This window comes from Orcinus orca, chromosome 7, assembly GCF_937001465.1.
Source record: "Orcinus orca chromosome 7, mOrcOrc1.1, whole genome shotgun sequence".
Classification (NCBI taxonomy): Eukaryota; Metazoa; Chordata; class Mammalia; order Artiodactyla; family Delphinidae; genus Orcinus; species Orcinus orca.
In genome coordinates this window covers 81,693,402-81,709,248 of record NC_064565.1, presented here as the reverse complement: position 1 = coordinate 81,709,248, position 15,847 = coordinate 81,693,402, and the positions used below count along the sequence as shown (strand labels likewise).

At 34.1% G+C, this 15,847-nt stretch overlaps 1 protein-coding gene across 1 annotated transcript in view; it reads left to right on the top strand.

Moving 5' to 3' along the window:
* The window catches only part of STK17B (serine/threonine kinase 17b), a 32,222-nt gene extending 21,691 nt beyond the window's left edge, over positions 1-10,531 (top strand). The window contains exons 4-8 of the mRNA XM_004276953.4: positions 1,282-1,426; positions 2,531-2,657; positions 4,106-4,154; positions 5,346-5,525; positions 7,113-10,531. Coding sequence (XP_004277001.1) covers positions 1,282-1,426; positions 2,531-2,657; positions 4,106-4,154; positions 5,346-5,525; positions 7,113-7,395 — 784 coding nt within the window. The 3' untranslated portion in view covers positions 7,396-10,531. The remainder of the gene's footprint in view (positions 1-1,281; positions 1,427-2,530; positions 2,658-4,105; positions 4,155-5,345; positions 5,526-7,112) is intronic.
* The last annotated feature ends 5,316 nt before the right edge of the window (positions 10,532-15,847 follow it).

Here is a 15,847-nt window from a genome sequence, read left to right as displayed (position 1 = left end):
GGCACTGGGTGCTTTACATATGTTTTCTTAGATTCTATTTTGAATTTTAGAATTAATGGAGGGTTCTGTCTACTGAATTAACTTTAGTGAGTGTAATGTAAATGTTGGTATATACATATAAAGTGTTCAAGAATGAATTTATGCTGCCATATACTGCCAGATACTGAAGAATTCAGATCTTTCTGGTATTTTCCATATTTTTTGGTATGTTCCATATCTTAATAGTGGATATAAGTCATTATTTTAATACAGTTTTCTTATACTTTCCAATTATTTGGTCTGACTTCTTACCAGATGTATCTTATAAAGGGCCTAGCAAAGAACTCATTCTAAGAGAATGAGTACCTTCTACATGTCAGACACTGTTCTTGATGCTGTGGATACAGCAGTGAACCAAAGGGGGGAAAATAGTGTCTTGTGAAATAAATGAGTTTCTATTTTATTACATAGAATAGGCTTTACTTGAGATATTCCCAAACATACCTTATAAATTTGATTAATAACCATCTAGATTTTTTTGCACGATGTGCTGGCTGACAAATTTTATCTCATTTATTTAGATTTAGTCCTCAAAATAAAATCTGTTGAGTTCAGTAATATCTCTATTTTACAGATGTGAAAGCTCAAATAAGTGATTGATCCTAAATTATATTGCTGATAAATGGCAGGTTTAGGATTTCAATTTGAATCATTTTATTCCAAACCTAGGAATTTTTCATAATGCTTTTTTTGTCAACATTCTTAGATTTTCAGTTCTTAAAAAAAACAATTAAGATATGGGTTCTGGCCCCAAGTATTCTTTGTGAAGCTGCAATACAGGATATTGGTAAAGAATGCAGATTCTCATCCATATTATTCAGATTCTGTCCCCCCAACCCCCATTTACTATGTGACCTTGTACAAGTAGCTTAACCTCTTTGTACTTATTTATCTGTAAAATGGGAATGATAACCACCTACCTCACTTGATTGTCATGAGGATCAAAATATCTGTATCTATACATAGCTGATAACTATATTTATATATAATGAATAAATGAGTAAAATAGAACAGAGCTGAGCTCATAAATAAGTACTAGCACCCAGAATTTGAAATATTCTTATTTATTTTATTCCTTAAAGATTCCCCCCCACCCAGGACCACCCCCCCATTAAATGTGTGTATATAGAGAGAATAAAGTTTCGATGGCCGTGTCTTTTTACTTAAAGGTATACAGTATTTAAAAGTTGTCATTTTTAGGTCAATGATTTTTCAAGTTTCTGTTATTTGAATTTTATTCAGTGCTGCAGGTGGAGAAATTTTCAATCTGTGTTTACCTGAGTTGGCTGAAATGGTCTCTGAAAATGACATTATCAGACTCATTAAACAAATACTTGAAGGAGTTTATTATCTACATCAGAATAACATTGTACACCTTGATTTAAAGGTAATGTAATGTGATTTTAAGTAACACTACATCTCTGTTCCTTCTCTGCTCTTGCTTTGCACAATTAATTGCAGGCTGGTATTGAGAGGAAACAACAGTCAGATCATGCTTGTCTAGACTGCACATTTGCTACATGGACTAATTCTGTATTGGCAGAGAGAAGACTGCATGTGTGAGCAGCTCAGATGAATCACTGGGCTCTTAAAAACCATCATTACTATATGTTCTAATCCTACCATCATGTCACTCCATCCCACTCTTACTGCCACATCCTGGACCTTTCTATCTTATAAAACTGTCTATCTCTAAAATACTTAATTTTGATCTCACTCCTTTGCTCCCATTATACTCATTCATCTTTCCCTTGAGGCTTTCAGTCTTTTGGCTTCTCCTTTCCCCCCACCGCCCCCAGACCATTCAGGCCCCTTCCCAATCCCTGAGATACCACTTCAGCCTCTCATGTTACTATCCTTTCTCCTTATCCTTCCTCTTCAGCCATACAAGGACGTTAAAATCTGGATCAAACTGTCTCTTATTGTTTGAACATTGGACTCTTCTCTTCCTGGACAATCTCCCTTTCATTTACCCCACCACACCTCTTTCTATCTCATGTAGAAACCTGGGAATGGTCAGACCCAGAACCATCACAGTGTATTGAACCATTATGTTCCTGGAAATATATGCATTTTTATTCCTTCAGCCTTCTGTCATGCTATTCTCCAGAACACTTTTCTAACTGGCATAATTCTATTTATCCTTTAAGGTTCAGCTTAAGCATCATCTCTACTGCAAAGATTTGTTGGACTTTCTAATGGGCAGAATTAAGTAGTCTTTACTACTGAGTATTCTGTATCTCATAATCAATTAATCTATGTACGCATCTTTTTTATTCAAACAAAGAAGCCTCTTGGAGTATATTTTTTACTTTATTTATCATTGAATATATAGCTTCTCCTAAGTAGTAGTTCAGTAAGTGTTCGATGGATGACTCAATAAAGTGTTTAATAGCTAAACTGTAAGTTCCACTTAATTTACCTCTGATCTGAGATTAGTATTCTTTTATTGTTTTGTATTACTTATCATTGTTTTGTTGTGCTTTGTTAGCCACAGAATATATTACTGAGCAGCATATACCCTCTTGGGGACATAAAAATTGTAGATTTTGGAATGTCTCGAAAAATAGGGAATGCATGTGAACTTCGGGAAATCATGGGAACACCAGAATACTTGGGTAAGAATTTCCTTTTACTTTCTATACCATCTTGAAATGTATTAACTAAATGATATCTGTATAGAACTATATTTTAGGGTGTATAATTCCAGGATATATTTGGCTCAAATATTTTAGTGCATTGAAATTTGCTTATGACACATTTAAATGGACTGTAGCGAATTGAGACATTCACAACAATTTACAGGACAGTGGACATATAAGTTAAAAGTTTAATGTTTGTGTGTAAAAGCTTTGTACATAGAGAAAAATAGGTAAAAGGGAAGTTAGAGAGCAGGAAAAAATGGAAAAAGAGGAAAACAGAAGCAAATGTTACTGCGTTTGAAGCCTGTTTCATAGGGGTGTCAAAAAGAACCTATAATTAGATAATCTAGGAATACTGTACTAAATCAACAAATAAGATCATGCAGATGAAAGATTTTTTAACTTGTATGAAGCAGTACATAAAGTATTTTAATTTATAGTAACAAGTTTTTTACATTTTTTTGTTGTTGCTCATATTGATAGTCCCATGCAGGCACTGAAAAGATACAAGTAAACAGAACAAGTGCTACTCAGCTAGGCAGCTGACTTTCCCAAAATGAAAAGCAAAGCAAATTACTAACTTTTGAATGCTAATAGAGGCTACCATGTCCTAGAATAATGATTGTAATTGTAGATAAAACAGCTCACAGAAGTATGTGAAAAGGTGGTAGGTGGTGCAATGGAGGCTGACAACATATGTGACTCAAAGGCTTTAACAAAATTGTTAAGCTTTAAGAAACAATCTCTCTTTGGAAAAATTATGAAACCATACTGTGAAACAAAAAAGTTATTCAATCATGGATCCTAGTTTGGACTCTACTAATTTGAAATTTATGGTAATGTTTAGAAAGTATAGACAATTTATGTTGCACCTTTTAAAAAATGTTTTTGGCGGGGGAGGAGACAGTGGAAAATTAATTGCTTAGGAAACTAGGTTTTCTATAGTTTACGGGGATATTTAATCTACTTGAAAATCTAAAGCACTTCCATGAAGCTTAATTTGCTCATAATGTCATTGTAAATGCATATGATTCTATTTACCCTGGGAAGAAAAACTTAAATCAGTCTAATAAAATAACTCAAACTAATTCCTAACAGAGTGATAAAACTTAAACTGTAAAAAGATTCTAGCTTCTAACATTTTACTTCTTCATAATTGTTTCTCCTGAGATTGATATCAATGGTTAAAAAAAATACTACATAGCTACTGGTTACTTCAAGAATATAATTGGTGCTTTTGAACCATCTGGTTCTATAATTTTCTCAACATTAGATATGTTTAAATGTCTAATCACAGGATAATTAATACTATGCTAAATTTCTACTGATCATGTTGGTAGTTCTTTAAAATTAAATCCAGTTTAATATAAAGTAATTTTCACATTTTTAAATTTGTCAGTATTGAATTTTATTTTCTCTTTCAGCTCCAGAAATCCTGAACTATGATCCTATTACCACAGCAACAGACATGTGGTAAGATTTTGTTAATCACTTGAATGCCTTTATTAAAAGCTGGTTAGTATATATTCTAGGGTTCTTTGGTTCCAGAAGTAAATAATAAAGCTTTCTTTAAAAGATTTTATTCAAGTATCATTATTATGCCACAGGAAAACATTTACCTGTTCATTCTTTTTAATAACACTCTGGCTGTGGGCCGAAGGTGCAGGAATAAATAGGAAAATCCCTTTCCTGGAGGAAGACCCCTTCTGGTAAAAGAACAAAATAGCCACAGTACTGTGTTACGTGTTCTATAAAAAAGATAAAATGCTATTTAATAAGCATGGGGGAATTAGCAGACAAGCACCAGTTGGGAGACATCTGGTCTAGGTCTAGGAGAACTAGGGAAGGTATTTGCTCAGCAGAAAAATGAGGTCAGAGCCATGCAAAAGTTTAGTTTTATGAGAGTATATTTCTCAGGTATTGTGAGTTTGTGTGGCTGACACAGAGAGAATGTCATAGAGTAGAACTGGCATTGATACTGGAACTTCAGTTGGGACCACAGTGGAAGACTGACTCCGTAAGGCCAAGTAGAAGAGTTTAGACTTATTCCCTGTATCCTATGTTTGGGACTGTAATGGATTTGCCAAGAGAAAAGGGTCCTGTGGCTAAATAATTGGGTGGAATTAGGTACTATATGTATTGTCTTTTTCTGGTTCCTGAACACAGGAGTTGTCATTAACATATTTACGGTTCTAAACGTTTTGCAATTAAAAAAAAATCTGCCTGCCCAATATTGTGCTTTATTAAACCTGCAGATTCTGTTTTCATGGTATCCTGTTTGTGTCTCACAGACCATTACTGTGTCATTGGACACCATTTGGGAAATGCTGCTCAGGGCAGCTTTGTGTACTTGATAACATAGGTATCTGTGTGAAGGGCAGACTGTAGATATAATGATATATATTTAATACATCATATTTATAATTATATAACACACATGTGCATTCCCTCATATTATTTTTCTGTGAGGCAAACTGAGATAACATAATTATTTCAGTTTTAGTAGTATACCGTAGGAACTTTGAAAAGCAATTTAAAATCTGTAGTTTAACTGTACAAGTTTTGAGGACAGGGATATGTTGAGAATCAATTTGACTTTATACAGGTGTTTTAAGATTAGCACACATTTTAAGTTCCCATCTTCTCCCTTATTTGTTTTTTCAGGAACGTTGGTATAATAACATATATGTTGTTAACTCATACATCCCCATTTGTGGGAGAAGATAATCAAGAAACATACCTCAATATTTCCCAAGTTAATGTAGATTATTCAGAAGAAACTTTTTCATCAGTTTCACAGCTGGCCACAGACTTCATCCAGAGCCTTTTAGTAAAAAATCCAGAGTAAGTAATAACATTAATTTGTTTAAATACTATTATAAAATGAATTATATGTGTGACTATTAAGGAAGATATACTCTAAAACAGTACAAAATTATTAGATGTATGCTGTCAAGTTTCAGGTAAAATGGGGAGAGAGGTGGTATGAGAGATCATTAAATAACAATCCGTAAGTTCAAACATAGACAATACAAAATATGTAACAGGAGGTCTTGAACTGAAGAGAAGATTTGGGTTATTTCTCTCTCAACCTGCTACTAATCCCTGAAATTCCCTAAAATAATTAGAAGTATAAGGTTTACAATACACATGGCTGCTTAAGATAAGACTTTGTTATGAATGATTTATAGTTAAATAACTACAGTTGTATAACAAGTCCAAATTACTGATTGTCAAATTTTTAAGGAGCAGATGCTCTTTGACCGCCTACTAAAGAAGGGACATGAAACTATGTCTTAAGACTCTTACCTCATTCATTGGCAACTTCAAAGCAGGAAAAGAAAAAGCTGACCTCCCTTTTCTTTACCTGGATCAGCCCTATTTACTTTATTTGTTTATTTGAATTTTATTGTATTTATTTTTTTATACAGCAGGTTCTTATTAGTTATCCATTTTATACATATTAGTGTATATATGTCAATCCCAATCTCCTATTTACTTTAAAACGGCCTGGCTGTACATAATGCAGAAGCTGTGATATAGTGCCTTGGGCTGGGATCCTGGTTGTGTTGCTTGTCAGGTCTTTTATCTCCTACAATTACTTAATCTCCTGGAGGACTCAGTTTCCTTATCTGTTTAAGAAAAAAACCCTCAGAGGTTTGTTAATTATTTTATTGGCTTAACGCAAGTCCGAACAAACTTTCACTGGCTCTATTTTGAACATGAATGGTTATTTATTAGAAATAGCAATAATACTATTTGTTTCTGGTAATAAACAGTATTTATTTTCCTAAATATTTTTTCATCTAGACTCTAAAATTTCTATAATGAGCACCTTAATTTTTATTATCAGGAAAAAATGAACAATAAAATCAAAGACTAAGGAAACCTATGTTCTGATAGTAATGGTGGGTGTGTTAAGGTTGGAGTTGAGTATAAATAGGTGTTTTCCTTCCTTGTGAAATATTGTGATATTTGACCATATTGCTTTCACAAGCAAAAACAAAATTTAAAAACTAAAACTATTGGATAAACGTCATTGAAGAATAGCCTTGGTTTTCAAGATTTAACAGTTAACTGCTTTTTAAGAACACAATATAATAATAGAGATTATAAATTACATATATTTTCCTTCAAAGGGTTTGTAAACCCAGGAGTCTTTATAATTTTACTAATTTTTATTTGTGAGCCTAAAATATGTTCGCAGTTTTATGACTAGATAGTCTCATCCGTAAGCTCCATGATAAATTGAATTTTCAGCACATGTCAGAATTAAACTCTAGGTACTCCACTTTTCCTATTATTATTCCCTTCTGTACTATGAGTGTTATTTTCATAATAAATAAAAAATAAGTCTATAATATATTGAACTGCAGACATTTCCAACCTGAGTTTTGGTTCTCAATTTTTCCTTGGTGTTTTCATTCAAAGGAAAAGACCAACAGCCGAAATCTGCCTTTCTCATTCTTGGCTCCAGCAGTGGGACTTTGGAAACTTGTTTCACCCTGAAGAAACTTCCAGTTCCTCTCAAAGTCAGGATCATACAATAAGGTCCTCTGAAGACAAGACTTCTAAACCCTCTTGTAATGGAACCTGCAGTGACCGAGAAGACAAAGAGAATATCCCGGAGGATAGCAGCATGGTGTCCAAAAGGTTCCGCTTTGATGACTCATTGCCCAATCCCCATGAACTTGTTTCAGATTTGCTCTGTTAGCACTTTTCTCTTTGACTCATTTGAACTGAATGTCGGATTTGAAATCCACTTCAGTGTGAGATTGTGGTTTATAGCTTCATATATGGCATGTTTATAGCTTCATATATGGCATGTTTATATTGTAAATGCACTTTAGCATAGAAGAATTTAGGGAAGTGTTTTAATGCTAAATTACTAGTTACTAGCATAATTTCATTTCCTGTACTGAGATATCAGCTCTCAAAGAAAATATTTAAATATGTGACAAAAAATAAAATTGTACATGTGAGTTTACATGTTAATGAAAGAATTCAAGTTCAAATGGATTTATTAAAATGTTTTACATATCAGGAAAAGTAACTTGGGTTATATTATGGTTGATGTAAACAGAACAAAATGAAGACATTTGAATTTAATAGATTCTCCAAGGTAAGTTCTATACCATGCCTCTATTGACAAAATTTTGTTTAGGATAACAATGTCAAGTTTAAATAAGAATATACATTATTTTATAGATGCTCAAGAGATATTTTACACTTGAAAATGTTTTTCAATCATAGATATTTTGAAACTGCATAAGATTTCCATTACATATGGTCTGCTATATGAGACAGGTCCTTTAACCAGAGCAGAGAGGGGGTTAGAAACTAGATTAGGGATATTCTATACAAATTGAAGCAGAGGAAAGAGCAGCATGGCATCATTTTTAACTCAAATGTCTTTTGCCCATTCTCAACATACGTCAGATTTAACAAGGTGTAAAAGATGGAGAATACAGGGTACAGAGGTGTAGAGGATTTTCATCCTCCAGAATCTCTAGAGTAGAAGATGCTTAGGTAAAACTGAGTATGCTCTGTTTTCAGTCAACCAAACATATTTATTAATTGAATGTAGAAGAAAGTGCTGACAGACTTATGCAACTTACAGAATTTTAGGTATCTTCTAAGTCTTAGAATAGAAGCCAATTATTCAGAGTTCTAAAAGTATGCATAAAAAATATCATGGCACCACTAGTACTATTAACACAGTGCCAGAGTCAGCAGTAGCAAGGTGGATATGCTCATAAAGCAGGATGACATCAAGCTCTTCTAAAGTTCTTGTGTAAAATTCCTAGTGAGTGAGGAGGCTTAGCAGGAGATCTGCAGAGTGGCATTTAATGGTCTTTTGCTGGGGCCAGTGCAAGTCACAGTCCAGGGACAGCAGAATGTTTGATGGGTGGCCGGTGACTATGTTTGGTCCTAATTGGCGGGGGGCAGGGAAGATTTACTCCTTTTTGAGTAATCTTTGATGACTTTCCACCTGGAGACTATTAAAAACTCTGTTATGTTACCATGTTAAGATAACTGTAAATTCATGAGCATGTTACTGTATCAAAAGAAATTAGGTATTGTCAAAAGAAATCCTTTGGTTTTTTCCGTTTGAATTATATATTACTGTAAAAGCTTTGACTTCTTGAAACTTGGTAAGACTCCAAATAACTTAAAACTGTTTTTAATAATGGTCAGATCACTTTACTTGGGTAAATGAATTCTTTTTACATCCTCAGCATTTCTTAAAGGAAAAGTTATTTCTGTTCGTGTGTGTGTGTGTGTGTGCACGTGCACATGTGTATATGTATTTGTATAGGTGTATGTATATATGTATAGATAGATGAAATATGGTCCTTAGACAACTTTCTCTTAGAGATTCTTCCTTCTGGTATATTGTACTCAACTCAGGTGCCAAAGGATCTCATCTTAAGACATGTAAATATACATTTAACTTCTTTAAGAAGTAGTTTATCGGTTCAATAAACTAATCATTGCGGAAGCTAAATTGGGCTTTCGTGTATCTAAAACTGATGAGTTTTTTCTAAATTGTTGTTGCCCATTTATTTGCCTTCAGTATTAAGCTAATGCAGGTAAAGCTTCGTAAGAAAGTCATTGGAGAAAGAAATTATTATTCTGACAAAAGACCATATTATATTTTTAACTTTCCAGAGGAATTATGCCATACTAAAAAGCAAAAATCAAGAAATGTTCGAATTTTGAATTATAAACTGTTTCTTAAAAAAATATTTTATACGAGTTTTCTTTTATTCTGAGAAATCTTTAGTTTATCTCCTTCCCCTTAGTTAATAGAATACACAGAGTTGTAAATTTCCATACCTTTTTTTTCCTACCAATTTTTATTGTAAAAAAGCAACTAGTAGGTTATGCAAACAGTATAAAAATTCAGTTTTTTCACAAAGGTGAATTTAACTATTTTCTCTGATTGAAATATGAAAATAAACCAATTTTTAGAGAGAACTTATTAACAAATAACTCAATTCTTATTTTTTTCCTCCCAAGATTGAAAACAAGAGGTGAATAGATGTCAGTAACACATCTGAAGATTAATGTTAAATTGTGGTGAGTTTATAAAGTTTAATTTGCTTTTCGGATAGGAGCCCTGGATAGATGGGATTAAAAAGATGAGGTATAGGTGACAATCATAAGTCTCATTTTAACTTTTTTCCCCCACAGTAAATTTAACCTAACTCTAAGCAGTAAAATTATAATGACACTTTAAAGAAGTAAGCAGTACCTGTTCTCCAGTCAGTAATGAGATGAGGCACCTGTACCAGAATATAAATCAACACATTGCTTCCTTTATCAAGAAAGTCTTGTTATAAAAAAATGTCGGCCAATTAGTAACAAAATAGATTTTCATTCTGGCACAAGTTCTTTCTTTCATTTTGGATGAGTCACGAATCGTTCATAGACCATATTTTGAATAGGCTTACTTTAAGCAACATTTATAACTGTTGGTATTTTATAACTGTTTACATTTCCTCTGTTTATTTTTGAATTTTCCGTTGATATCTGACTTGGAAACTTGTCCTTATTCATTGTTGTGTAAACAAGTGTACTTTAATTTCATATTGTATTAAAATTAAGTTATCTGACTTCCAATTTGGGGAATTATTATCAGTTTATAGTTTTATAAAAGTTTAAAGAACTTTAAACTCAAGTATAAATTTCACACAAATTACAACTGCTGTCCATCTTAACTTTTATTCAATAATCATGTTGCTTAAGGCATATTGACCTACATTGTTATGAATACTCTAGTAAAAAAACAAATTACATCTACTTAATTATCCTTTTGGTTAAGGATTAAAAAGCACTTTTTTAAATTTGTGGTTGTCTTTGTTTTAAAGTATTTCTAAATTTGTTACCTCCTTGCCTGGAGGCTCTCTAGCCTTTGACACACGTCATCTTTGAACTCCCTTTCCAATACAGGTATGTTTATTAGATCCTTTCTGCTGGAAAAAACACAAATTTGGAAACAGGAAGGTCTGTTCACTTCGTGTAAGTAATAACAGATACTTTTAGAAAATGTCAATGCATGGCAGTGCACTGTGTGTTACATAAAGATGAATAAAATCACCATGTAGAAAGCATGAAGTGTGATGAGAGAGAAATGGTGTGCAGACTTGAAATTGAATTTGTAGGAAGGAGACATTCATAAAAAGTTGGAACTTTTTCTCAGTTGTGCGTGCTTTTCTTTCAGGTTCCATATCTTATTTTTCTGGCACATAGGTACTCCCCAATTTTTTTTTCTCTTTTTTTTTGAATTTTATTTTATTTATCTTTTTATACAGCAGGGTCTTTATTAGTCATCAGTTTTATACACATCAGTGTACACATGTCAATCCCAATCTTCCAATTCATCACACCACCATCCCCACCCCTGCCGCGGCTTTCCCCCTGCCTTGGTTTCCATACATTTGTTCTCTACATCTGTGTCTCAATTTCTGCCCTGCAAACTGGTTCATCTGTACCGTTTTTCTAGGTTCCACATATATGTGTTAATATACAATATTTGTTTCTCTCTTTCTGACTTACTTCATTCTGTAGGACAGTCTCTAGATCCATCCACGTCTCTACAAATGACTCAATTTCGTTCCTTTTTATGACTGAGTAATATTCCATTGTATATATGTACAACATCTTCTTTATCCATTTGTCTGTTGATGGGCATTTAGGTTGCTTCCATGACCTGGCTATTGTAAATAGTGCTGCAGTGAACACTGGGGTGCATGTGTCTTTTTGAATTATGGTTTCTTCTGGGTATATGCCCAGTAGTGGGATTGCTGGATCATACGGTAATTCTATTTTTAGTTTTATAAGGAACCTCCATATTGTTCTCGGTAGTGACTCTATCAATTTACATTCCCACCAACAGTGCAAGAGGGTTCCCTTTTCTCCACACCCTCTTCAGCATTTGTTGTTTGTAGATATTCTAATGATGCCCATTCTAACTGGTGTGAGGTGATACCTCATTGTAGTTTTGATTTGCATTTCTCTAATAATTAGTGATGCTGAGCAGCTTTTCATGTGCTTCTTGGCCATCTGTATGTCTTCTTTGGAGAAATGTCTATTTAGGTCTTCTGCCCATTTTTGGACTGGGTTGTTTGTTTTTTTAATATTGAGCTGCATGAGCTGTTCATATATTTTGGAGATTAATCCTTTGTTGATTCATTTGCAAATATTTTCTCCCTTTCTGAGGGTTGTCTTTTCATCTTGTTTATGGTTTCCTTTGCTGTGCAAAAGCTTTCAAGTTTCACTAGTTTCACTTGTTTATTTTTGTTTTTATTTCCATTACTCTAGGAGGTGGATCAAAAAGATCTTGCTATGATTTATGTCGAAGAGTGTTCTTCCTATGTTTTCCTCTAAGAGTTTTATAGTGTCCGGTCTTACATTTAGGTCTCGAATCCATTTTGAGTTTATTCTTGTGTGTGGTGTTAGGGAGTGTTCTAATTTCATTCTTTTACATGCAGCTGTCCAGTTTTCCCAGCACCACTTATTGAAGAGACTCTCTTTTCTCCATGGTATATCCTTGCCTCCTTTGTCATAGATTAGTTGACCATAGGTGCATAGGTTTATCTCTGGGCTTTCTATATTGTTCCATTGATCTATATTTCTGTTTTTGTGCCAGTACCATACTGCCTTGATTACTGTAGCTTTGTAGTATAGTCTAAAGTCAGGGAGTCTGATTCCTCCAGCTCCATTTTTTTCCCTCAAGACTGCTTTGGCTATTCGGGGTCTTTTCTGTCTCCATACAAATTTTAAGATTTTTTTGTTCTAGTTCTGTAAAAAATGCCATTGGTAGTTTGATAGGGATTGCATTGAATCTGTAGATTGCTTTGGGTAGTATAGTCATTTTCACAATATTGATTCTTCCAATCCAAGAACATGGTATATCTCTCCATCTGTTGGTATCATCTTTCATTTCTTTCATCAGTGTCTTCCAGTTTTCTGCTTACAGGTCTTTTGTCTCCCTAGGTAGGTTTATTCCTAGGTATTTTATTCTTTTTGTTGCAATAGTAAATGAGAATGTTTCTTTAATTTCTCTTTCTGATTTTTGATCATTAGTGTATAGGAATGCAAGAGATTTCTGTGCATTAATTTTGTATCCTGCAACTTTACCAAATTCATTGATTAGCTCTAGTAGTTTTCTGGTGGCATCCTAAGGATACTCTATGTATAGTATCATGTCATCTGCAAACAGTGACAGTTTTACTTCTTTTCTAATTTGTATTCCTTTTATTTCTTTCTCTTTTCTGATTGCCGTGGCTAGGACTTCCAAAACTATGTTGAATAATAGTGGTGAGAGTGGACATCCTTGTCTTGTTCCTGATCTTAGAGGAAATGCTTTCAGTTTTTCACCATTGAGAATGATGTTTGCTGTGGGTTTGTTGTATATGGCCTTTATTATGTTGAGGTAGGTTCCCTCTGTGCCCACTTTCTGGAGAGTTTTTATCATAAATGGGTGCTGAATTTTGTCAAAAGCTTTTTCTGCATCTATTGAGATGATCATATGGTTTTTCTCCTTCAGTTTGTTAATATGGTGTATCACATTGATTGATTTGCATATATTGAAGAATCCTTGCATCCCTGGGTTAAATCCCACTTGATCATGGTGTATGATCCTTTTAATGTGTTGTTGGATTCTGTTTGCTAGTATTTTGTTGAGGATTTTTGCATCTATATTCATCACTGATATTGGTCTGTAATTTTCTTTTTTTGTAGTATCTTTGTCTGGTTTTGGTATCAGGATGATGGTGGCCCCATAGAATGAGTTTGGGTGTTCCTTCCTCCACAATTTTTTGGAATAGTTTGAGAAGGGGTGTTAGCTCTTCTCTAAATGTTTGATAGAATTCACCTGTGAAGCCATCTGGTCCTGGACTTTTGTTTGTTGGAAGATTTTTAATCACCATGTCAATTTCCTTACTTGTGATTGGTCTGATCATATTCTCTGTTTCTTCCTGGTTTAGTCTTGGAAGGTTATGTACCTTTCTAAGAATTTGTCCATTTCTTGCAGGTTGTCCATTTTATTGGTATAGAGTTGCTTGTAGTAGTCTCTTAGGATGCTTTGTAGTTCTGGGGTGTCTGTTGTAACTTCTCCTTTTTCATTTCTAATTTTATTGATTTGAGTCCTCTCCCTCTTTTTCTTGATGAGTCTGGCTAATGGTTTATCAATTTTGTTTATCTTCTCAGAGAACCAGCATTTAGTTTTACTGATCTTTGCAATTGTTTTCTTTGTTTCTATTTCATTTATTCCTGCTCTGGTCTTTATGATTTCTTTCCTCTACTAACTTTGGGTTTTGTTTGTTCTTCTTTCTCTAGTTCCTTTAGGTGTAAGGTTAGATTGTTTATTTGAGATTTTTCTTGTTTCTTGAGGTAGGCTTGTATAGCTATAAACTTCCCTCTTAGAACTGCTTTTGCTGCATCCCATAGGTTTTGAATCGTCGTGTTTTCATTGTCATTTGTCTCCAGGTAGTTTTTGATTTCCTCTTTGATTTCTTCAGTGATCTCTTGGTTATTTAGTATTGTATTATTTAGCCTCCATGTGTTTGTGTTTTTTACGTTTTTTTCCCTGTAATTCATTTCTAATCTCATAGCGTTGTGGTCAGAAAAGATGCTTGATATGATTTCGATTTTCTTAAATTTACCAAGGCTTGATTTGTGACCCAAGATGTGATGTATCCTGGAGAACGTTCCGTGCACACTTGAGAAGAAAGTGTAGTCTGCTGTTTTTGGAGGAATGTCCTATAAATATCAATTAAATCTATCTGGTCTATTGTGTCATTTAAAGCTTCTGTTTCCTTATTTATTTTCCTTTTGGATGATCTGTCCATTGGTATAAGTGAGGTGTTAAAGTCCCCCACTATTATTGTGTTACTGTCCATTTCCTCTTATAGCTGTTAGCAGTTGCCTTATGTATTGAGGTGCTCCTGTGTTGGGTGCATATATATTTATAATTGTTTTATCTTCTTCCTGGATTGATCCCTTGATCATTATGTAGTGTCCTTACTTGTCTCTTGTAACATTCTTTATTTTAAAGTCTATTTTATCTGATATGAGAATTGCTACTCCAGCTTTCTTTTGATTTCCATTTGCATGGAATATCTTTTTCCCTCCCCTCACTTTCAGTCTGTATGTGTCCCTAGGTCTGAAGTGGGTCTCTTGTAGACAGCATATAGATGGGTCTTGTTTTTGTATCCATACAGCAAGCCTGTGTCTTGGTTGGAGCATTTAATCCATTCATGTTTAAGCTAATTATCGATATGTATGTTCCTATGACCATTTTCTTAATTGTTTTGGGTTTGTTTTTGTAGTTCCTTTTCTTCTCTTGTGTTTCCCACTTAGAGAAGTTCCATTAGCATTTGTTGTGTGGCTGGTTTGGTGGTGCTGAATTCTCTTAGCTTTTGCTTGTCTGTAAAGCTTTTGATTTCTCCATTGAATCTGAATGAGATCCTTGCCAGGTAGAGTAATCTTGGTTGTAGTTTCTTCCCTTTTATCACTTTAAGTATATCATGCCACTCCCTTCTGGCTTGTAATGTTTCTGCTGAGAAATCAGCTGTTAACCTTATGGGAGTTCTCTTGTGTGTTATTTGTCATTTTTCCCTTGCTGCTTTCAATAATTTTTCTTTGTCTCTAATTTTTGCAAGTTTGATTACTATGTGTCTCGGCATGTTTCTCTTTGGGTTTATCCTGTATGGGACTCTCTGCGCTTCCTGGACTTGGGTGGCTATTTCCTTTCCCATGTTAGGGAAGTTTTCGACTATAATCTCTTCAAATATTTTCTCGGTTCCTTTCTCTCTCTCTTCTTCTGGGACCCCTATAATGAGAATGTTGTTGCATTTAATGTTGTCCCAGAGGTCTCTTAGGCTGTCTTCATTTCTTTTCATTCTTTTTTCTTTATTCTGTTCCACAGCAGTGAATTCTACCATTCTGTCTTCCAGGTCACTTATCCATTCTTCTGCCTCAGTTATTCTGCTATTGATTCCTTCTAGTGTAGTTTTCATTTCAGTTTTTGTATTGTTCGTCTCTGTTTGTTTGTTCTTTAATTCTTCTGAGTGTTTGTCCTTTCATTCTTCTATGTCTTCGTTAAACATTTCTTGCATCTTTTCCATCTTTGCCTCCATTCTTTTACCAAAGTCCTG